The sequence below is a fragment of the Onychostoma macrolepis genome, chromosome 23 (genome assembly GCF_012432095.1).
Source record: "Onychostoma macrolepis isolate SWU-2019 chromosome 23, ASM1243209v1, whole genome shotgun sequence".
NCBI lineage: Eukaryota > Metazoa > Chordata > Actinopteri > Cypriniformes > Cyprinidae > Onychostoma > Onychostoma macrolepis.
The window spans coordinates 15,022,324-15,047,325 of record NC_081177.1 but is presented as its reverse complement, the minus strand read 5'-3'; the positions used below and the strand labels follow the sequence as shown (position 1 = coordinate 15,047,325).

Below are 25,002 nucleotides of genomic sequence, written 5' to 3'. Positions count from 1 at the left end.
TCTATTTTTAGAATTCTACATTTGCAAGCAGAAGGTAAACTTCACAAATATAAACCACTAAAAACATTTAACTTGTTAATTGTAAAAGTACAGATGGATTTTTTTTAGTGTGCTATAGTGCACAGCAGGAGGAGGACAATAGACTTTTAATGCAGTTGTGGTATTTGACGGTGGTTAACTGTCACACTATGTTCTTAAGAAATATCCAGTTGCATACTATGCATCTTTTCTACTGAATAAAAAATACATTTCAGATAAATAAAAATGTAAAATGAACCTTATAGTTCCATTAATGAGACTAATACAGTCACAAACAGACTTAGATTTATCATGGGAAACAGATAAGACACTCAGGAGAGGAAGGAAATGAATAGGTCCTCACACACTAACACCAATAAAACGCATATAAGAGCAAAAGAAATGTGAGAAAGTGAAAGCGAAGTTAGGTCTCACTTAACATGTTTAATAATAAAGTGAATTTCATCTGTTATTAACTTATTTGGTACTAAGTAGGTGCCATCTGTTGCAAAAACAGAACATTTCTGTTTTTATTTCCTCCTTTCGTGCTTCATAATTTTAGATGGATTAAATAATTAGGAACAGTGCAGCTGCACAAGTGAACAAAAATGACCTGTGATGCAATCTGATACATACAAGAAAAGCCACTTCTCCTTCCGTTAAAGGAAAACTGAAAGGTCATAATGTTTATTTTGGGGTCAAAGCAGCTATCAATTTAGATGCATCAGAATCAAAGTGTTTTCCACTACCTATGTTTGTTTTGACCTTGTTATTGTCGACCTGTGTGGGAAGATCTTCAATGGAAACTGCCACTTACTTTCAGAATGACATCAGTCCTTTTAGATGTCTAAACAGGCAGACATAAATAGCCGTTACTGCGGCATATAACCCCACATAAAGCATGTTAGATAAATGACTGCTTGAATCCAAATTGAAAAGATAGTGTTTGTGAAAGTGAGAAAGCACGGTGAGGGAGGAGGGGCCAGTAATGTGAGGTTTTACTCAGCATTCAGTACACTTACTGTCAGCACACAGTGACCGAGTGAGGAAGGAGAACGGTCTAGTCTTTCTCTGTATCTCACAGTGCTTGTGTGCGAGAGAAATACAGTTTCTCAGGGCTTTGGTTTGGACAAGTGATACTAAGGGAGTGTGGAAGCTGTTTAAGAGTATAAATTGAGAATGCCAATGTGAACATCTGCAGGAATTACTAAGGTAAGTGTTGTGGGTTTACTTACAAATACAAAAATAGCATGCTTTTGTTGTTTTATTATGTCATTTATTTTGTAGTTGTCAGTTTGCATGTGTTATTTGGTCAGATTTCTTTCATTACTTTTGACCAATACAAAAATATAATTTATAATGCATATTAAACATAAACAGAAAATAATATTCTGAAAAAGAGTTTTATCCTAATTCAGCAGGAACAGATCGAGGGAAATCTTATGGCAAGAAAACTGATTCAAATTTGCTTGTTGTTGGGAAACATGCATGTTTAATTCCTGAATATGTCTGTTAATATTTGGAGATCTGAAATCAATTATTTCAGTGAACGTTTAGTTACTTTCATGAGATGTAAATGGGGAAGTTTCTGTGAAGAATGATAGAAGGAGAGAGTTTGAGGGGGTGGTCTGTTGTCATGACTCATGGTGAGAGTGTGCTGCTGCAGTCTGATTTGCTCTTAACACAGGAAGTCTGCTACCTTCCCTTTTTCTGACTCCCTAGATGTGCAATTTGTTCACTACAATTGAACAGTGCACTGTACATCTACTATACTGTAGGTCACTGTAGAGCGACTGCTGTAACACTTCTGCTGGAGATTACGATCAGCACATAAATAAGTGCAATGTTTTCTTATAGAAATTGTTTTGGACTGTGTGTGTGTGTGTGTGTGCTTATTCTCAATTTGTCTTTCTTTTGAATCTGAATATATTATGAGTGTTATAAATGATGAGTGTTTAGTCTTCTAGACAGCAAATTAATTATTGTACACAATGGTTGATTGCCTCAGGACTTGTGGTATTGTAGGTGTACAAATCAGGTTGAGTTATTGTTATAGTCCAAATGAACTTAAAGCCAAAGAAATCTGAGTATGAGTTTGACCTTTAATGATCTTACCACTAAAATGGATGAAATTATAATATGAATGTGAAGTTTGCATTAAAAGTCAATGTACGTTTCTCATTTCTGTGGTCAAAAACATTTTTGTGGTCAAGATTGGTCAAAATGTAAAATTAAAGGCATGAAGTGCTAATGAAAATCTTTTTCAAGTATATTCTTTAAACTTCTACATGGCTTCTGTTCATTCACTTCTGTTCAGCTACAATGTCGTCCCATGTCAAACTGTGGAGGGACAGAGTGGGGACAACGGACTATGATACACAGATTAAAGGTAATGGACGTCCTAACACTGAATACCCTTTAAGATTTCTGAGCAATGGAAACCCAAACTATTTCCTTTCCAGTAAGATTAAATTTGCTGATCAGTTTCTGTTGCAAGTTTTGTATGTGCTTCCAAAAGCACTGATAACCAATTTATTCAATTTTGTTAAAGTTAGTTAATAAAAATAGAACTGTTCATACTTAGTTCATGTTAGCTCAGGTAGTGAAATTTTGTGAAGTTCCAGTTAACTGTTGTTTGACACCTGTCAAATAAAACCGATTAACAGAGAGGAACTATAGAAATATAATTGCTCTCTCTCTTTCTGTCCACTAGAGGTGCGTTTGCAGCTGGCAGAGCAGTTGAGGATATTTGACGGTCAGGTGGAGCAGAAGACTCAGGTGTTCCAAGATCTGATCGATTATTTGCGCAGACGAGGCGAGATTGAGGGGGAGTACGCCCGCTCACTGGACAAACTGTGTGACAGGTTCTCCTCCAGAACCAGGAAGTGAGGATATTAAAAGAAAAAGATCACCATTAATGCATGAAAAATTATTCTTAACCTGTGAATGAATTTTGTATATACAGTACAGTAAAAAAAAAAAAAAGTGGGCACTTATCCCACCCTTAAAGAGCAATTTATTTTAAAGAAAGATACCCCAAACATAGCAAGCAAAAATGGCACAATAACATATTACAGGGTTCCTACAGGGTTCCTACGGGGTTTGGAGAAGTATGGAATTTTTCCGGGTCTGAAAAAGTATGGAAAAAAGAAAGCAGAGTATGGAAAAATTATGTGTCTGGAAGCACTTATGCAAAACTGCAGGTTTCTTGGCCGCCACAAAGTATGCTTTAAAGAGACCTAAGACATTGAAATATGGTAACAACAAAAGCCAAATTTTAAACACATTTTTACAGTAACTGTCTTTTTTATAAACCCTTGAACTTGGCAAATTTTATGCCATCAGTCCATTTCGTGTCATGGTTTGTGTGCCACCACAGAGGATGTGTTAAATTGGGCATTAAGCCTTGATATTAGAGGTACTACTATAAGAAAAGCCAAATTTTGAGCAAATAGATATGTTAATTCTTGTGCATCCATGCTCTTGTTTTATTCATCGTAAGATGGCAGTGATGCACAAAGGAAGTAGGTTATATAAAACTAGAAATTCTAATGCGTACGCATGCAAAAAATTCCCTTGCACATCATGTGAATAGTTTCTCGAGGGTACAAAAAAGTTTCTTGTGTACATGTAAAAGTCTGTTTTTTTTTAATTCTTTTTTAGGGACTCTATGTTGTCACTTCAAGAAAATCAATGATTTCTTGAATCAATATTTACAGATGACTGTACTATATACCAAATATAAATCTGAAAATAATGCTCTATGAACCATTTATCTTAAATATGGTCTGAAAATCTACTGAGAGGTTTGGAAATTTGAGTCTGGAAAAATATGGAATTTTGAAATGGAAAATGTGTAGGAACCCTGATATTATATATATATATATATATATATATATATATATATATATATACTACCTATCAAAAGTTTGGGGTCGGTTAGAAAGTTTGGTAACACTTTACAATAAGGTTCAATTTGTTAACTTGGCTTACATTAGTTAACATTAACAATGAAAAATACTTTTAAAGCATTTGTTAATTTAGTTAATGTTAATTTCAACATCTAGTAATACATTATTAAAATCAAAACAAAAAATACTGTAACAATTGTATTGCTTATTGTTAGTTAATATTAACAAATTATTGTAAAGGGTTACTAAATGTTTTTGACAGAAGTCTTATATGTTCACCAAGGCTGCTTTTATTTGTTTAAATAAAATGAGTGATATTGTGAATTATTATTACAATTTTAAGTAACTTTTTTCTGTTTAAATATATTATGTCCAGCCATTACTCCAGCATTTATTTGAATTACAAACCTTTTGTAACATTATAAATGATTTTTCTGTCACTTTGATCAGTTGAATGCATCCTTTCTCAATAAAACAATTCATTTCTTTAAAAAAAAAATCTTACTACACCCCAAATTTTAAACGGTAGTTGTATATAGTTTCAGGCAAAACCTGCTGTGTATATATAGCTGTGTATCTGTTGCTTACCAGGAACTATCTAACTCAGTTCTCTGTTTCTGTGCCCCTCAGGAAAGAACCCAGCCATCAGTCAGTGATTAACTGCTGGCAGGTGTTGTTGATGCAAACACGTCAGGAGAGCAGAGATCACAGTTTCTTGAGTGACAGCTACAGCAACACTCTGCCTCAGCAGCTTTCACACTATGTTGAACATGCCCAACGCCTGGCCAAACGGGTACACACCCACCATCTCGCTCACACACACACACATTTTAATATCCTTCCACATTTGCAAAAACAAACACCCACACACTTGAAGGAGCAAACATGCCCACATATAAACATGTGGCTTCCTTTGCACTGACACTTTGCAGACAGTGCACAGAAACACTTTTGACATAGTCACCTGCCACTCGCCTGACATTGTAATACAAATACATTGTAATATCATTTATCTTTCTGTGTTTTTTTTTTCATTGTTTAAATTTTTCAGAGCAGAGACATTTGCACCCAGTTACAGGATGGACTTTTGAAGGTCACCGCAGAACTTCATACAGTGAGCTTAACCCCTCATTCCTCCCATCGAGCCACATTTTTCTTTCAGAAACGATGTTTACTTGCAGTTAATGGAGGGTAAAATGTCACTGCAAACCTCATTCCTATATTTGTTGAAAACCAGGCCTTGAAGACATATTACCAGTACTACACCGAGTTCCTGTCTGCAGAAAGCAAACTAAAGGAGGCAGTCAGACTGGAGGAAAAGCAGAAGCAAAGTGCTTCTAAAAAGATGGAAAGACAAATAGAGAAAGTATATCTCCCTTTTTAATACCTAAATATGAAATAGTTGTGAATGAAATGATTATAATTAAGATATATTTAAGGTTTAGTACAAGTTAAGCTCAATCAACTTGTGGCATTAATGTTGATTACCAAAAAAGAGAGGGGGGGGGGGATTTCCCACATATTATATTATTATTATTATTATTTGTATATATTACCATTCAAAAGCTTGGTTAGGTTATATATATATGAAAGAAGCCACTATTTCTTATGCTCACTTATGTATTTAATTAAAAATAAAGTAAGAAAAAAGGAATGTTGTAAAATATTATTATACAATTTAAAATAATTATTTTCTATTTCACTGTGTTTTAAAGTGTAATTTATTAATTTGGTGGCAAAGCCAAATTTTTGCATCTATTACTCCAGTCTTCAGTGTCACATGATCCTTCAGAAATCATTATAATATTCTGATTTGGTGCTCAATATTGAACATTTCTTGTTATTATCAATGTTTAAAAAAAAGAGTTGAAAAGTTGTTCTGCTCAATATTTTTGTGGAAACCGTGAAATAGAATAAAACAAGAAATTGTGGCCACAAATTATGAATTCAATCCCTCATTATAGTTATCTCATGCCTGTGTTATAATTTTATTATTTTGTTGATGTCGTTTAAAGAACTTTAGGAATGTGTCAAAATTGTGTTAATCAACATTATGCCACAAAAAAATTACTGGTGATAGAATCAAAGGCAGCAAGAGACGCTGTTACAGTGTTTTGCCTGCATGAACATGAGCTGCATCCTCCACTGTGCAGAGCGATGTGGGGCAAGTGTTGGCTGCATATGATTGGCAGACTATAGATCATAGCGGTTGGTTATTGTGGTCACCATGTGTGATTTGACGTGTGTGACTCACTGAATGTGTGTGGATAATGATTGTTCCAGTAACATCTGAGGTTACATCTCACCACTTTATGTGCGCACAGAGGCAAAGTAAAGTTCAGGAGATTCAGCTAAAGTGCACAAAAGCACGCAATGACTACCTCCTCAACTTGGCTGCAGCAAATGCTTGCATGAACAAATACTACCTTCAGGATCTCTCCACTCTCATAGATGTGAGTTCATTCCATTCAGTCTATATAATCTGGTTTCAATACTGAGCAGGTTTAACTCAACCTCTCATTGCATGTCCTCTCAGTGCTGTGATCTGGGTTACCACCAGTCCATATCCAAGGTGTTTCAATTTTACCTGGCCAGCCGCCAATGGGCCCAGCAGAACTTGAGCACTGGGATGCAGCAGCTGGACACAACTGTATCAGAACTGAACCAGAACCAGGACAGAGACACTCTCATGCAAGCCAACATCTCTGCCTTTTGCCTGCCCCTCCGCTTTCAGTACCAACCCTACGAAGGCGACCAGGTACTTCTTGATAAAATGTGTCTGTATAAGTGGAGAAATGTGTGGTTTCTTATGTATGTATCCTTTTCCAGGCGGTTGAGGTGTCGGCAAAGTGTGAGATGATGGGCGAGCTGGTGACTCGCTTCCAGCAGCTGCAGTCCAGGCTGTGTTCAGTCACCACGGATGTTGAGGAGGTACACAAACCCCAAAGCACCACATGCGGCACTACTTCTAAAAAATAAGATAGATGTAGGGATATTTGGAGGAATGAATGCTGTATCTTTGTGTACTCATTATAAATCCAATGAGTCTGTTTGTCTAAACATGAATATGCATACAATTTATTGCAGTCTGGCAAATTACTTCAGTCAGCTCAGTCTTCCATGTTGGATGGTATTTTAGAGGACACCTTTGGATCTACCCTAGACTTTCCTAGTTGCTCATCATCACCAGATGGGAACAGTGATATATCAGTCAGTAAGACCCATCAGCTGAAACGTAGAGCCAGCCTTCCGGACACTGAGTCTTTGTACTTCTCGGTAATTATATATATATATATATATATATATATATATATACATATACATATACATAATTGTTTTTATAAATTATCATTATTTTGAAATATTTAATATATTAAATGACATTTTTAAATATGATTGTTTTAAGCTTTCTATTCATCAAAGAATCCAGAAAACAAAATGCATCATGGTTTCCAACAAAAATATTTTTCAAAATGCTTTTCAACATTAATAATATAGATATAGATATAGATATATACAGTGGAGATCAAAACTAGAGAACCTACAATTACAAGGTCACTGCTTAGTCCTGTTTGAAGTTGTCCTAACACGAGTAGAAGGGTAGTTTTAAAGCATATTTCATAAATTAATTGTATTCTGAAGCACAGTACGAAAAACTTCAAAAATTAGATATTTGAAAAAGAACTCTGATCAAACTTAGAGAACACTTACAGATACCTACCTACAAGTTATTGGTGTTAATCTGGCACCTCGCACTTTCCTTAACTATATGACAAATCCTATTTAACTGACAGCATTCCTCCAGTAGTAAGATGGCGGGCAGCTCTAAGGTGACTGAAACCCTGTGACAGGAGGTTGTCCAGACGAAGGCCAAAGGGATGACCTTTTCAGCCATTGCAAGAGAAGTTGGTCATTCCAAATCTGTGATTTCTCGAATATTGCAGGCTTACAGTGACACTAATTCATTCAAGTCCCCTAAAAAGGCTGGTTGTCTACGTAAGACAAATGAATGAGAAGACAGCACAATACGGAGAATCTCAATGGGGAATTGGTTCAGCACTGCAGCTGGAATTGCTTGCCAGTACAGCGCTGAAGAGGGTTGGACCTCTTATACAGCGACATTGCATAGTGAATGCAAATTTTTATCAGAGCCTCCTGCAGCAGCATGCAGTTCCTTTACCGCAAGCATTGCTCAATCAGCCTGCAATTTTCATGAAAGACAATACTCCTGTCACACTGCAAAACGTGTAACACAGTTCCTTGACGCTAAGAACACTGAAATAATGAAATGATCTAAACCTGACTCAAAATCTCTGGAAAATCCTTGGTGACAAAATGATGGCTAAGAAACCTACTACAGTCAATATAGTTTATAAACTATATAAACTAAAGTTCTACAAACTATAGAAGAGATTAGAAGAAGAGCGGAGCAAAATCACACCAGAGAAGTGTGAGAAACAACTGATGTCATGTGGCCACAGATGTGCTGAAGTCATTCAAAGCAAAGGCCTCTACACTTCCTCCTAATTTCTGAGAGTTATAACTTCGTTATCTTCTTTCATGTTCTCTAATTTTGATCACTGTGTTTTTCACATGTTAGTGGAACAGTGGTATACCTACAGCTAATATTCCTTCAAATTTTGAGCTATGAAGATTAACAATATTTCAGAAAAAAAATTCTCTAATTTTGATCTCCACTGAGAATATATAAATATATATATATATATATATATATATTATTAAAATTAAACAAATAATAATGTTAACTATTATATTTTTTATAGTGTTTACATATTTATATAGTTAGTAGTAGTATCTCTATTGCTGTTTTTGACATTTTCTATTTCATGTAACTTTATATTGCAGAAAGTCAGGGACCATCTATGTAACAGCTCTTTAATATCAAAACTGGAGGCCAAACATGACCTGCTAAAGGTTGCCATTCAGAAAGGTGGAATAATTTCTCCTATTTTTACAGAAATTGTTGTAATGAAAAAATGTCTTAAATTTTGTTCTTCTGGTTATTTTTCTTATCAGCTGAAAGTGTTGCCAGTAACCATTCCAGGTAAGGAAACTAAGGCTTAATATATATATATATATATATATATATATATTTTTTTTTTTTCTATGTCAAAACATTTGGCATTTTATTGGGGTAACAAGAGCAGTGATGACTATAATTAAACATTTCTGTTTATTTAGAACACGCTCCAAAAGATCTGTGCGTCACAAAAAGAGTTACCCTGGTACCCAGATCAGCCAGAAGCTTTTCAATGGGGATCTACTATCATACATCCAAGTAAATTTCTCTGATTCAGGAAGTGTTCTGGATTCATTCAAAACAGTTCAAGGCAACTGACTCACTCTGTGTTTCCTCCCTATTAGGCATCGGGACAGCTCATTCCTGCAGTGGTGGAGAGCTGCATTCGGTTCATCAACCTCAATGGTAAATCTAAGTCAGTAGATAATGGCTCTTTCTGCCATTCTTTCCATCTGAATCATTGGTTTTCTAACCTATTCACTGTTTTTTCTCTGGTAAGGTTTACATCATGAGGGATTGTTCAGAGTGCCGGGATCTCAGATGATGGTGAATCAGCTGAAGGATGTGTTTGAGAAAGGTATGTGCGTTGGGTGATGATATTCTCCTCCCTTTCTCTGAGCATTAGTAATAGGCTGTGATTCATTCGTAGGCGATGACCCACTCACTGATGGGGATTGTGACATGGACTCTGTGGCTGGAGTGCTGAAACTTTATTTTAGAGGACTAGTGAAACCCCTGTTTCCTGAGGACAGTTATGAGCAGCTGATGGAATGTGGGCGTAAGAGCATTTTACCACACTATTATGTGCTTGTATGTTGACTGTGTGTATGTTGATCTGTGTGAATCCTGTGATCTGTGTGTATCCTGTGATAAGATTCTCTATTTAAACAGGAAGTTTGGGAAGGACATATTGCAAGGCTGGTTTTTAGTTAGCCAGTAGGCTTTAGTTTGCATCTGTTCAGTGCCTGATTAAAAATCCAGCAAAATTGCTTTATGGCATACATTACCTTTAGATTTTATGAGACTAAGATTTATTTTTAACAAATTAATGTTTATTCAGCTTTTGAAAAATATTTTAAATTATATTAAAAATATTCATTTGCGTTTTTAAAAAAAATTAACGTTGACACCCTTATATATATATATATATATATATATATATATACCGGTATATATATATATATATTGCTAGTTAGATTTTATATTTATTTTTATTTTAAGTACTACTACTTTTATTTTTCTAAATATGACTGATTTTGCCATTACTGATTTTGCTATTGCCTATTTGGTAGTTGATTCTTATTTTAGAGAGCATTTTATTGGGCAAAAGCCAATATTTTGGTCAAAGAAAAAGGCTGACCATTTTAAATGCATATCTGCTAAAAGTTTATTTTTGTCAACTTCCAGTCGTAACAACAATGAACTAATTTCATGGAGTATTTAACTTTACCCCCCTTACAGAAATAGATGATGAGACAAAAAAGGTATCACAGCTGAAGTGCGTCATCTCCTCATATCCTACCTCGCTCATCATTGTAATGAGATATGTATTTGCATTCCTTCACCAGTAAGTATTATAAGGTGTCATTGGGTTTTTCCTTTTATCAATCACAAAAACCCACATCTGAATGTCTGTATGTGTGTCTAAAGTGTCTCCCAGTACAGTGACGAGAATATGATGCAGCCCTATAACCTGGCGGTGTGCTTTGGTCCCAGTCTGGTGAGGGGGCCAAACAACGGCGATGCAGCAGAGCTTCAGCGTATCAACTCACTGGTCAAGAGCATCATTATCCAACACGAGAACATCTTCCCTAGCCAGAATGAATTGCCTGGGCCGGTGTATGAAAAGTGCATGACATTAGAAGAAGACGACTGGTAAAAATTAAGCTCCGTCTTTGTAGTGTACTGTACATACATACTAAGAATATGTGCTAACATAAACATGATTGTTGGTAAAGCTGCTTTGAAATTATGTGTATTGTGAAAAGCGTTATACAAATTAAATGAACATGACTTGATATTTCTCATTTCTGCAGTGAGGCTGTAGCAGAGGAAGGAGATGGAGAATCAGAGCAATCGCAAATGAAAGAAGCAAAAGATGGTACAGTTGACATGCTTTACTTATCAATATTTGGACTAGCAGAACTTAACTAATTCCTTTTGGTCTGTTTTGATGTACAGAGCTGCAGGGACTAGCCTTGTTCGACTACACAGGTCGTTCTTCAACTGAGCTGTCCTTTAAACAAGGAGACCGTCTCATCCTACGCAGCAAAGCCTCCTCTGATTGGTGGAGAGGGGAGGTGAATGGGACAAAGGGTCTCATCCCAAATAAATATATCAGTGTGTCGTGGTAGGTTTTCATCTCTTGGATAGCCACATTCATCAAAGAAAAATGGCAGATAAAGTTACTACACTTCTTATAAGTATAATATACAATAAATATATGAGCACATTTTACTAAAATTCATATGGGATATTCTGTAAAGCTTGCCTGAATGAACAACAGTAACCAAGGGGGCAGATATTTGCAAATGGTCAGCTGAAGAAACTGCTTATTGATTTTTATTTATTTTTTGCTTGATTGTCCATAATCAATGCATTTATACACCCATTTATGTCATTGTCTTTTGGAGTTTCATAATTGTATTGGGTGTTATACAAATTAAAGGCATTTAGAAAACTTACTGATTTAAAATACTAATAAAATGTGACTCAGGAATAGCACACTTATCACTATTGAGTCAATGCCACAATCAGTTACTACCAACCGCAGTCTGGAGTGTCCTAACACTTCTCAATCCTCTCCCTCTATGTTGGTTAGCATGGATGGAGGCCAAGATCAGAAGGGGAAGGAAACTTTGAAATCCAGCAGTGGCAGACAGCAGTCAGAGGAAGAGCAGAAAGCAGAGCAAAGTACACGGTAAAGCACTCAGATTGTTTCATGTGAACTGCTGAATGTAACTATATAACCATGTGGAGTTTTTTGTACTAGTACAACCATAGGGTAGTTATTCTTAAAAAAAAGCTTTATTATTATATAGAGTGCCAAAGTGCCATCCACTTTTTCAGTGGCCTTGATTCCTTGGTTTTTCTATTCCTTTTTACCTTAGGGATTTTTAAAGTCTTTGTTAAAGCGAAATAAGCAGTGAACCAAACCAGCCAGCTGTGAGGTGAATTACAACATTACAAACTTTGATTTAAAAAAAAAAGTATTTGTAAAATCAAACAAAAAGACAAAGGTACAAGACTGTGAGCTTAATGGCTTTAATAAGGGAAAGAACTACAATCCCATGAAGCATTGTGAATGAAAAATCCAATTAAAATATATTTATTATGTATATATGAACAATAAATATTATGTTTATTGCAAAATATGCAAATACAGTAGATAAACATTTAAGTAGTTTGAGAGTGGGAGTGGGAGTAGGGAGTTTGATTTATTGATTTGGCAAAATTTGATTATTTCGCTTTTCTGATTGGTGGAGATTTTTTTGCAGAATCAGGGGTAGTGTAGTTTTTCTCCAGGGAATCAGCTGTTGAATACAATTGTTTAAAAAATAAGTTGAAATAACGTAGACTGGCTTAAACAAAAGCATATACCATAGATTAACAACCTTGTAGCTCATAGTAGGTCTGTCTTTAAAGGTTTTTAATTTATTGTTGACAATCATAGAGAAATATGGAGAAAATGAATGTGATTTTTACTTCTTGAACCTAATTTTTGGATTCTGTTCTGTTTAGCATGCGACTTGTACACTGTCCATATAAAAACAGGAAAGAAAAAAGCATGTAATCTAAGTGACCTTTGTGAACCCTATTCTTACTGCATAATGATGACCAAATGAGTCAGTAACTAGCTAAACTTAATAATTCTGTCTGTATTCTTTTTCCAGGCTCAAGGTCACAAGTGACAAAGCGGGAGTCGTGACAAGTCATGTCACTTCTGGAAAGGTTTCGTTACAGATACCCACAGGACAATATGCACAGCCAGGAAATTCTCCAGGAGCTCTGCGGAAAACATTAGAGTGTGTAATTAGACTGTTTACTTGCTTTTTACAGAGAATTGAATATCAACAGATTCAAAATCAGTAAATTTATAACTTTCACAGCCCTCAAATGAGACGATCCACTGCCGACGGAGGAAGCACAGAGGAATACTCAGCAGAAGTGGATAAGGTCAGGACATTTACATCTCATTTATAATCCTAATGAGTTCTTCGCTCTACCTCTATTAAATTGTATTTTTGTTAATACTATCTTGCAGGATGTGCATCACATGATGCACTCAGTGTTTAAAGAGCTCCTCATTCGCCAATCTTCCCCAGATCAAAACACATCTACATCCTCAGAGATCACCTCCTCTGTGCAAACGCCTCCAAACAAAGGACCAGGATGGAAAGGAAAGGGTTTATTTAGATCAGCTGACCATACAGACTGAAAATAGAGAACAAGGGGAAAACTGTGTAAACAAAGTCAGAAACACAAGAAAATGTAGGTGAAACATCAGTTTGAGTGAGAGCTCAATCTCTGTTTATGGTATTTTTTGTACAGTTTAAATAGGTGGGTTTACGAGGCACTTTTAATTCAATATTTGAATTTTTTCGATTTAAATGTGTTGTGACAGTAATAGTACATTAAGTTGCCATTTTCATTTTCTTGTTAACACACTTTGTCTTTGTTGTAACAAGCAACTGTTTTTGTTGTTGTTGTTGTTTGTTTTTATTTATAATGTGAAAACTTTGTAAGAAATTTAAAACACCACACCTCCAACCTAAAAGATATAACAGTCCTGAGATATCGTTACAATCTCTTTAAACCATAAAACAAAAAAAGTGTCCAGAAGTGTATAAAACACGTGAACAACCTTGTAGCAACTTTAAGCTGCTACCCACAACCAGAGCTACTTTTCTTTGTGTATGGACATAACTTCATACGAACATGCGAATGTGGTATTTACACATCTCCTGCGAAATCCGTCCCGACAACTCTAAAATATAAATCATTATTATAGCTTTCTGAAAGTGGATTTGGGTGATGTAAATTCATGGTTTTAAATTTGGATTTTTCTTTCTTTTTTTTTCTTTTTTTTGCACTCTCCCATTGATAACATTTTGTTGTTTTTATATAAAAATGTACATTATTACAGCCTGTTAAGACTTTATTGATGCGCTTCCTGTATGTGAATCATTTTGCGCTACCACAGTGCCCAGTGTTAATATTAAAACATGATAGATAAATTTGAAGCGATTTGTAAGCATTTTGCTAAAAGCTCAACAAATGTTTACTTACACAGCCATGTAGACTCGAAAAACTTAAAAAAAAAAATAAAATAAAAATTAAAAAAACTGACAGGAACAAAAGAGAACTTCAGAACCGCCAGTCGTTCAAAACATGGTCTACAGCGCCTTTACGTGGTAGGTCATATACAACGTGGTCGAATTGTAAAAAAAATTCAGGGGTGATCGTGTGGTCGGGGATGGGGGGGTTCTTGTGGCTAATTTTACACGATTACAAAATTGGTCTCATTTTTAAAAAGGTTTCTATTTAATGAAAAAATATCCTTATTAAATGAACTATTATTTAAGTTTTATTTTATAGGGGGGTTTTTCCCTTCTGGGGCCTGAAATAGAGGAATTTTGGTATTATTGATAATTAAACAATATTTTGCTGAATGTGTTTTTGTGCTGGCACCTTGGCTGGTTTAGGTCTGTCATGGATTAATAAATATGACAATAAAACCGCCAGTAGGTGGCAGCAAGTCCCTGTTTTAATAAATGACTTACCCAGCAAACACAAAAACGTTGTAAAAACGTTTTTTTTTTAACATTGTGAAAAGGTTGTGATAACGTTTTCCCCCCGACGTATTTAATACGACAGATGTCGGGTTTTTTTTACGTTTTAAATACGTAATTTCACAACGTTGCGAAAACGTTTTTTAACGTTGTTTTAACGTTACTAGGCACGTTCTAAAAACGTAAATACCACGTCATTTGTGGTACTTTCTGGACGTTGGCTAGGCTTTTAGCATATTTACTGGATATTTAACGTGCCTATAGGCAATATAAATTTTTTTAGAAACGAATAAAAAGAACATCCCAGCAATCACAAAAAACTTTAGACTATACTTAATTTAGTACAGTTTAGTACAGTTCTATCTGAGACCCGTTAAAACACTGAAACATCATTCAACAAAAAGTTATCAGTTGATCGATTTATTAAAACACAGTACACATATTTGTTCAAACATCGTAAAGAATCTGTTGATTTACTTAACGTATTAATTACAACATCAGTGGATTGATTGGTTTATTAATGCAACACAATATCATACACACATCTGTTATGATAAAATCACATAAATAATATGAACAAAAAACATTGATTAATCATTTAAGACAGAGATTATTTTGAGACAGAATATTTTAAGGAATTGAAAGAATTATATACGATACAAAGATTATAATACAAAGTTATATTTAAATAAAAACAAGATGGCGAAAAGAGAATTCAGTCACTATCAGAGTCGAAGAGGCAGGGAGACTGAAATTCAAATCATTGCAATAAAATCAGCTGTTTGCATCTACCAGTTGTCTCAGTTCATCACCTCAGTGAAACAATTAATTTGTGAAACAATGTGAAAGTGTATCTGTCCAATTTGCGTCTGTTAAAGAAGAATAAAAAATGTTTGTCATGGTTATTATCGACTGTTGTGGTAAATAGTCTTGCTAGATTAAAGCAGGTCCCAAAAGTATTTGGTCTCATTCACTAAGGACTAATTTGTGCATGAAATGAAACGAACAAACGTTCTCCTAAAATCTCCTTCTAAAATTATATTCAAAATTTATGAAAATAACTATAAAAACAACTGAAACATGTAGGCCTACGAGAAAAAAAAAAAAAAAACACTCAGTGCAGTCTTAAATTAATATTTAATCTCAACACGACTTACATATTCATCACATTATATAATTTAGGGGTTAAACGGATCGCAGTTTTGATCCGTGATCGACAACAGTTGTGATCCCACAGTTCGGCACACGGATTACTTGCAAAATGTAACCGTTACAGAGTTAAAGTTTATCATGTTTAACCATGCCTGTATAGCGAGCTATGATGTCACCGAGGTCCGGACCTAGGTAGTTTTTTTCATGTTCAAAAATTTAAATTGTTCACTGAATGGCTGTTTAAAACTATTTACGTATTTTGGTTGCAATTAGCTATGTTGCAATACTACGTTTTAAAAACGTTTTTTTAAATACTTTAAAATAACGTAACCAAAATAAAACGTTTTAAAAACGTTGTACAAATACCAACCTGGAATGTTCTCTTTAAGTAGTAAAAAAAACGTAAATATCACGTTTGTCTACGACCAAAAAGAAACCAGACCAAACTGCAACTTTTGAAAGATGCTGTATTCAGGTATTAAAATAACGTAATCTGCACGTTGGAAAGAAACGTTAAAAAAACGTAAAAACAGTACCAAAATACAACCAGGCCAAATGTTTGTGTTTGTGTGTGTGGAAATGGGAAAATATTGTGATCAGTAGGCTACAACTGTCCATGAGCGCCGATTTATGTCAAACAAAATGCACAGAAATTAAGATTCTTCCAGAAATTAGCAAAATTGTGTATATTTTCTTTACCTACAAAACATTAACATTTGGAAATAAATGTTTAAAAAAAAAAAACTCCTCATATGAATGTCTGCATGTGTAATTAGAGTGTTTGCAAGCTTGTTTAGCACCCGTGGTATGAAAATGACCGCTGCGAGATGCTGCGTGAATTGTGAGTGAGGGCGCGGGCACAGCCAATTCAGCACCACAGCCATGGACAGCACCTGGTAATATCGCACGTAAGAAATAGGCTTGCTGCGATAGACGGTGTTGGCGGTGATAAGCTGCAACACCGGTTACGTCAGTTGAACACCGCGGCACCGTCGTTTTGATTTTTTTTTTTATAGTAATAAAAATCATTTAGTTCAGTTAGAGGACACTACAATTAAAACTGAACGCGGCTGCTCAATGCAGCGCGTTGAACGAACGACAGTCGCGCATCACAGATCAGATTTTATTTATCACGCGAGGAGAGTGAGTCGAGCTGACCGACAAGACGAAAAAGACGACGATGGCGGAAGAGTTTCAAAACGAAATGTAAAAGCGCCTGTTATAAAAATATTTTGTATTTTGAAAAGCCTGTTGACTTCTGCCAGATTAATGGAAGTTTTTTTTTTAACATTCGTTTCTCGTTTATTTGGTTCCACAGTATTTGCTGATTTTTATTTTATTTAAACTGTCTATTTATGTATTTTTTTCATTATTTTACATCAAGGTGTATGCCGTCCATGCCTCCAAACTTTCTTATTCGTTTTGCTCATAAACGTTCTACGTTCCATAATTATTTGTTCCTCATTCACTGATTTTTAGTTTTGTATACCAATTTAAACTTTGTGTAAGTTATTCCTTATTTTATATTAGGCATATCACATGGTGTATTTTTATTTGTTTTGTTAATAAAAGTTCTATGTTTTACGTTGTATTTTGTTGTTAATGCCGAATTGCCACTAATTTAAAAGTGAAAGTAAAATGCGCTCGGTGCTTTTATAAGCTAAGCAAAGGAAAGTGAGGGAAAGAGGGAAAACTCAAACGAGATTAATGTTTGATTATTGTAGTTACATTTTCACAGACATGCTAACAACATTCATAAGAGCACTAGACAAAGTTATCATCTATATAACAATGGTTATTTATGAAAACTATAACAGTAATATGTATTGTTGCATGAATATTAAACACCTGATAAAAATATACACCTCTTATATAATTTAACAATGCTCATTCCTCAAAAAAACAGACAAAACATCTTTCACAAACATCTATGTCTGTCTCTTTTAAAGTGCTTAGATATACGTTGTATGCTATTATAGCACAATTCCTAACCACACCCCAGACTAATTTTCAAACCCTGGCAACAGCCACGTGCTTTATGTTTTGTCTTGCCAATTTACACATTCAGTTTATTTTTAAACCATTTCGCTGCAAGAAGAGGCGAAAGAGAAAGTACGAAATACGAAATAATCCAGGCAATTACTAGTGAATGAGACCCATTGTCTAAATGGTCGGAAACTTTTCAACTGGCAGAGCCAAAAAGCCCCCTTTTTTCCTTAATGCTTTGGCTCAAATAATCTTAATCACTTTTCACATGCAAGTGGTAAATTCAGTGTTAATATCAAAACAGTCCTTACTGTAATATTTGTAATATCTTTTCACTCACATCTCTTGTCCTTCAGTTTAATACATTTGTCTATTATTTAATTAATCTGATCTTAAAATTAATCTCTATATTCTAAAATCTATAGATTTCTAGAAACTAACATTCAAAAGTGGTCATGATGAATGATCATGCTGTTTTGTTGATTAAATCAAATTATCTCTTTACAGTGCATCCAAAATTGATTAAATTCATTGTATTCTTCTAGTGATGCCAGTGGGCTAACAGGGGTGGCCACCCTAAAAATACACCCACCCACCATCTGCCACCCTAAAAACTCACAGTCCGTACATTCATGTACTGCCGACATTCAAATCTTGAAATTAATGAAATTTGAGATTGTGCTACAAACAAGTGGAAGTGGGCATCAGTTATGAATTATAAATGTTTTACTTAAGTAATCACTGAAAGAGTTTGCCTATATGGCTTGCAAGCAAAAGGTTCCAGATCTGGCCTAACATTATGAAAACAGAAGTAAGAAAAAGAATATTACCTCATCGTCATCTTCTGCTCTGGGTACATCAATCTTAAAATAAGAGTACATAAGACAATGCTTAGTTATGCATAGACTTTATATACATATTGCATGCAAATAATTACCCGTAGGTTTTTTGGTCCTATACATTTATGCGGGGCATGTTTTAAACACTCTGCCACTTCTCCCTCTATTTCTGCCATCTTCTGAAATAGAAAATAGTTATTAAAAAATGGTAATTTCACAATATTACTATTTTACTGTATTTTAATCAAATAAATGCAGCAGTGGTGAGCATAAAATATTTCTTTCAAATACATGACAAATCTGACCCTTAAACTTTTGAATGGTAGTGCATGTTTGAGGTATTACTTACTAGTCATATGACTCATAATGTCTAAAGATGTTCTTCAACAGGAGATACGCTCCAACTCTAGTGCACAGCTATCAGCGTAGAAGAATCTAGGAACATAAATAATCTGTCACAGAGTCAACAATATTTGTTATACAATGCCAGGTTTATAATAAATAAACTATAGCAGAGGTGAAATGCAGAAAATAAAAAGAATAATTTACAGAATGCACAAAAAAAATTACATTTTTAGGTTTACTTATTTAGTAATGCTCTTACAGTGTTAATTATGTTTGGGCATTAAAATAACTAACAAGCAAACACACACACCTATGTATGTATACATATACACATACATTTTGCAAAAGAAAATTACAGATGCATGGTGATATAGGCGAAATATACTGTGAAAGATGCATGTAAAGTTAATTAATAAGCTTTCTCAGATCACCTGTGTTTTCATTATCTCTATGAGATTTTTCTGACACTTCTGAAATCACAGAACAAGTAGTATCAATATGTGTTTACCATGAAAGTTCAAAACCTGTTTTAAGTTTCAGCCTCTGGTCATTATACATAGATCAAGATCAGTGGTTTCAGCCCATTTTCACGCTCTATGTAAGTGATGTATCCGATTAACGTTAACTGTACAGTGCATACTTTTAGGTTAAATTAATTAGCTTACTTCCATTCATCCGTTGAAAAATTGCCAGCAAAACCTTTATACATACATATATAAAAACGCTCATCTACACATAAGATGACATTAAAAGCCCAGACTCATAAACAAGACCTCAAGTTAGCGTTACCTCTTATAGTTAGCCTTACGGTTGAGATGCTAACGGACTTTTTCCAAAGATACTAAACCATTTCTATAAAAAGCGTGTCATTTACATGACATAATGTGTCAGGAACACTTGTATGTACTATTTGTGTAACTTTAGAGACTAAACTTACCTGAAATTAGTGAAAACAACAGTGAGAGACGGCATTTAGCTGTTTGACAGTTGAGCTGCCGCCCCGTTTCCATGGTGACTTCCTCTGCTCCAGTTCAGCGCTAGCGTCCATTAAAGCACGTAGAAGTCACGCAGTATTTACGTAAATATAATATAATATAATATAATATAATATAATATAATATAATATAATATAATATAATATAATATAATATAATATAATATAATATAATATAATAGCTTTAGAAATGGTAAACGTGGTGTAGAAATAACACTGAAAAAAATAAAACACATAAAATAAAACACATATTAGTGGTGAGCGGTGACGTACTTTTTTAACCGGGTATGCTGAGCACTCATAATAAGAAAATGTTATTGTTGTCAGCCATTTTAAATGCGCAATTGCAATTTATAAAGTCAGAATTGTGAGATATAAAGTCGCAGCGCCCCTGGGACCTAAAATCCCTGTGATGTCATAAATTGTGAATGGTAAAATTATATTTAAAGCCAGCACTAATTTTTTTAAGGGGATGACTGCTGGTCAGTGGATCGACCTCTTTGAAATATCAGATTCAGTTGCACCTTCTAAGGTGTTATTCAAAGTTATTTTTTCCGTTGTTTACAACTTTTTTTGGTTACAGAATGAATCGGCTTTTTTTCTTTTTTTTTTCTTTTTTTTTTCTGTTTTTACTCTTAAAGTCAGTTCTTAGCTGCCACCTTCTGGCGTAACTATACATTGTTGTTGATAAATCATCGTCATTAACATACAAAACGTTTCTCAATAATGTTAACATAATGTGAAATAGCCTATCATATGGCTCTGATCGTAGTAATTTAAACTAGTGCTTAAAGGCCTGGAAAGTTCTAGAATTTAATTTCACAGTAAACCATCAAACCCTATAGCCATTTTTCCCCAACACATCGACCTGCGCCCCTGCAAGTAGATTAGAAAATTAAAAAATTAATTGTGGATGGTAAGGGGGGGATGGTGGTTTTACAGAGGGGATGCTTTTTGTCATTTTTTTCGACCGGGGGATGCCATTCCCCCGCATCCCCCCTCAATTCGAACCCTGCATACAACAGACCATTGGTGCCATAGGCTCTGGTGTCAATGATGTGAGCTCTTGCCTGTGTCCTGACAAAGGGTTCCATAAACAGCCAGAAATGAGCTTGTTCTTGTAATGACCGTGACAATGTGGAAAGGCGTTTTTTCTTAAGGCAACAAGTTATTTTATCACTAAATGTAGGCCTAATCATTACAATATTGTATAGTTCCATTGTACTGTATGTTGTTCATTCGGGTTTTGAACCGATATAAATACTTGACATTTTAGTAAAGTGCAAGTTACAATAACAGCTGATTTTTAAAAAGTTAATTTGTTAATTTTCATGTAAAAGCTAAAAGCCAATTGTAGTGCAGACTAATGAACACCTGAGGGCAGTAAGTCACTAGTCGTAGTCATCAAAGTTGCATTTTCTTTAAAATTTAGTAACATTAATAACTTTAGTATAATGATCATTTTTCCAAAGTATAATTACTCAAACCCCAAACATTTTTCTTTCCATAAAAACGTCAGTATAATTGCCCACAAAAGGTACAAGTTACAAAACACTGGACCAGTTCATTCCACTGGACAGTTTTACATTTTTATAAACTTTATAGGCCATTCGTAACTTTTCTATAATACTATAACACTTACAGTTATTTGCAATTAATTGTAAGTGCAAACAAGACAGGCTATTAAACCGAATGCAATGTCTGGCATTCAAAAATGTGTTTTTTGTCTGTTCAGTATCCAGCAGCGTGCCAGTAACATGGCCAGCTGCCAGGGCGGCCTAAGGTGAACTGAACTTCAAGGTGTAAGTAATTTCATCCTTATTAGAGAGTAATGCTCGAAGCTTATGCAATACTGTAAAATAAGCAAGCAGTCCTTGCAGAAATTCTGGAAAACATTCTTGCAAAAGGCTCCTAGATAAATGAGTACAAACTAATCTTATTTTCAGCAGCTTTTTATTTCGTAGGCTGATTCTACATTGTATCCTCATGCATGATCTGATGTGGTGTGCAAATGAGTTTAGCAGCAGCAGATTTAAACATCCTTACTATGTTTATTATCCTTTCAGTCCTCTCTCGACAATTATATACAAGTGCTAATGTAGACCAGCTGTTTGTAATCATGTTGTATACATCCATGCATCGGTGAATGTGACAATAGTCTTCATTCAGGTTTTATATTACATGAAGTTCACACTGTTATTTCCTGTTCATCATATACTGTGGTTTTCTCAGCTGTGTTTTGGGATATATTTTAAACAGTTACGCAGAACTAGAATAATATACTTCATAATGAAAACTGTAAACTTTAATCGCTAAAATCCAAACTCAGTTTTGAAGGACTCTGCTGTCCGAAAGATAATTATTTATATATGAGATTCCACAGATGCTTTTGCTCCGAAATGGAAAAAAAAAAAATGTTGCGGACAACACTTACCATGTGGATTGAAAATTTCTAAATCCATCACTCCGACACGAAAATTACAGAGTGGAATTCCAATCTTTCCTGGACTATTTTGAAACCTTAAATTTTTTGTTGTCACTTCATGCTGTTTATTGAGTGATATATTTTACTATAAAAAGAAATCTGATTGATTTTCTTTGTAAGTTTCATTTTATATTTGACCCTAATTACTTCTTCACTGAAGGGTCGGCCACTGCATGTCAACCTCTCAACAGACATACTCCTTATTTATATCTCTAAAACTGCCAGAAACGGCTATGAATTAGTGAATGACCTCGGACACAGAACGCCATCCAACACTGGCAGGATTTCTGTGGTCCTCCTGAACCACAGCCATTAATAAGCCCTGCGTAGCTGTCTTACAAACCCTATGGGATGAGAAAAAATTATGGTTTCATTCATAGGAATGTTTCAGAGATCCAAATTTGTCCCACATGACCCTGGCTTTCAGGTTTGCACTTCAAAACGGATGTACTTTATTTTATTTTATTTTTTTGCCACGTAAACAGTGTTTAATAAAGCTCACTTGCCTGGCAGTTCACATTAGTTTAATACTGGTCTTCATTGTATTTCCTGTTCTCAGAGGAAACTGACTTAAAAGGATTCTATGTATAATCTGGGATCCAAAGAGACATGCGTATGGTGATGTCAGAGGGATGGATACCCTTTTAAGGGCACAGTTTTGGTCTTGCAAGTGAGCACAGAATGTTCCAATTACTATCCCTCCATGAAGTAAACACTTTGTTTTAGTACGAATTGCCTGTTGGTGTTATAAACAGTTGTATGTTTTTGTGAACAATTTTCACAGCACTTTTTTGTCATTATGCAACAACTGGCAATGCATACCTGTAGCTGCCCCCCCCCCCCCAAAAAAAATCCAATTATTGATATGTGAGGGGCTGTATTACAATAATTACAGCATGTAACTAGCCAAATAAATATCAACGTACAAAACAACTGGCCATAGCAGTATTTTAAAAGGATTAATTCACCCAAGAATTTGCTGAAAATGTACTCTGCATCTTTAAGTCCTCTATTCATAATCTTGCTTTCTCCACTGGAAAAAGTAGTCTTGTCTGAATCAGGAGAGAAATAAACACAGATCAAGCAAAGCACTGTTTACAAGTGAAAACAGTCCAAAACAGTTCTAAACAAATACATTTGTGGATTTTGAGCATTATTATGGATTATGGGCTCATCCTTTGTCCAGAAGCAACATTCATGTTCCTAATGATGGGTTTGTTTGTTACACACAGCTTTTCATTTCACAAGACATTAATGGACTGGAATCATGTGCATTATTTGTGGATTATTTGTGCTGTTTTTATCAGCTGCTTGGACTCTCATTCTGACGGCACCCATTCACTGCAGAGGACCCACTGGTGAGCAAGTGATGAATGCTAAATTTCTCCAAATCTGTTCTGATAAAGAAACAAAATATTTACATCTGGCCCGAGGGTGAGTAAATTTTCAGTAATTTTTTATTTTTGGGTAAACTTTTCCTTCAATATTGAAGTCTTCTGAGCAATCTTTCATACAGATCAGTTTGTGAAGAACTTTAGATCATTTGTTCATACAGTCCAGATCCCAGATGATAACCTCATCACCATATGTTATGGCTGGAATGAAATACTTTCCTGCAGAGGTGTGTTTTGTCTTCATCAAACTTTTAATCCTAATTTATGCCATAAATCTAACTTTCATCTTAACTGTCTGCTGTGTATTCTTCAAATAGCTGCCTGAGCCAATAATCATGGTGGTAGGCCTGGGGTTATTTGTGATCTCCTGATGTATTTGCCATAAGGCTTCTTCTTTTACTCATTTCAACTCCAGTGAAGATCAGTGTTGGGTAAGTTACTTTCAAAAAATAATTAATTACTATTACTAATTACATCATCAATATTGTATTTAAATTACTTTACTAATTACTCTATCTGAAAAGTAACTCAATAAGTAACTTAATTATTCAAATCGCTAATTAGGCTGCATCTTAAAATCCCTATAAACCTTAATAGAAATTAAACTCTTTATTCTTTCAATTTGAGTCAAATATAGAATAGTTTGGCCTTTTAGCTTTAAAACAACTGTAATACTTAAACATTTTTATTAAAAAATGAACCTTCTTTGGTTAACAAATAGAAATACTCTGAATAACAAAATATATGAATAACGAAAAAGCTTAAGAAAAGTTAAACAATACATTTCAGTTTGGCAAGATGTTCAGGAAAAGCCCAACTAGTAAAATCTGTACAGGTTTATGTAAAAATAACACGTTAACTAATGTAGGTAAGGTAAGAATAAATTACATAAATGATCTTCTCTGCTGAATAAAGCCGTGTCAGATCTCGCTGTTCTTCTGAGGTTAATTCCTCATAGCAGGACTTCTTTCAAAAATGATGAAATTTAGACGAATCTTGATTTTTTTTTTTTTTTTTTTTAATAAATGTTTTGTATCTAGATGAG

General features: G+C 34.7%; 1 protein-coding gene and 1 long non-coding RNA gene across 3 annotated transcripts; one reads left to right on the top strand and one right to left on the bottom strand.

The window, feature by feature from the left end:
* Positions 1-113: 113 nt before the first annotated feature.
* On the top strand, positions 114-16,940 carry arhgap4a (Rho GTPase activating protein 4a). The gene is made up of 24 exons (XM_058763285.1): positions 114-1,230; positions 2,336-2,407; positions 2,732-2,903; positions 4,560-4,722; positions 4,981-5,043; positions 5,167-5,295; positions 6,254-6,382; positions 6,466-6,687; positions 6,759-6,860; positions 7,017-7,205; positions 8,796-8,880; positions 8,967-8,994; positions 9,132-9,228; positions 9,315-9,375; positions 9,470-9,547; positions 9,620-9,748; positions 10,432-10,537; positions 10,621-10,845; positions 11,007-11,071; positions 11,152-11,320; positions 11,792-11,890; positions 12,864-12,995; positions 13,080-13,146; positions 13,235-16,940. The coding sequence occupies exons 2-24, from the start codon at positions 2,341-2,343 to the stop codon at positions 13,406-13,408; spliced, it is 2,751 nt and encodes a 916-aa protein (XP_058619268.1). The 5' UTR covers positions 114-1,230; positions 2,336-2,340; the 3' UTR covers positions 13,409-16,940.
* LOC131532004 (uncharacterized) lies at positions 15,493-20,100 on the bottom strand. Of its 2 annotated transcripts, none has more exons than XR_009268828.1 (5): positions 20,022-20,100; positions 19,089-19,174; positions 18,838-18,918; positions 18,731-18,763; positions 15,493-15,631 (listed from the first exon to the last, which is right to left on the bottom strand). It is a non-coding gene; the product is annotated as an uncharacterized LOC131532004 (long non-coding RNA). The 2 variants fall into 2 exon arrangements; XR_009268829.1 differs by having other exon boundaries at positions 18,861-18,918.
* Positions 20,101-25,002: the final 4,902 nt, after the last annotated feature.

Excerpts from the sequence above, each read along its gene's own strand:
- arhgap4a (XM_058763285.1), top strand. The coding sequence starts at position 2,341 with ATGTCGTCCCATGTCAAACTGTGGAGGGACAGAGTGGGGACAACGGAC. Across the intron at positions 8,995-9,131 it reads GTTGCCAGTAACCATTCCAG|AACACGCTCCAAAAGATCTG; the intron begins GTAAGGAAACTA and ends CTGTTTATTTAG. Across the intron at positions 11,321-11,791 it reads AAATATATCAGTGTGTCGTG|CATGGATGGAGGCCAAGATC; the intron begins GTAGGTTTTCAT and ends TATGTTGGTTAG.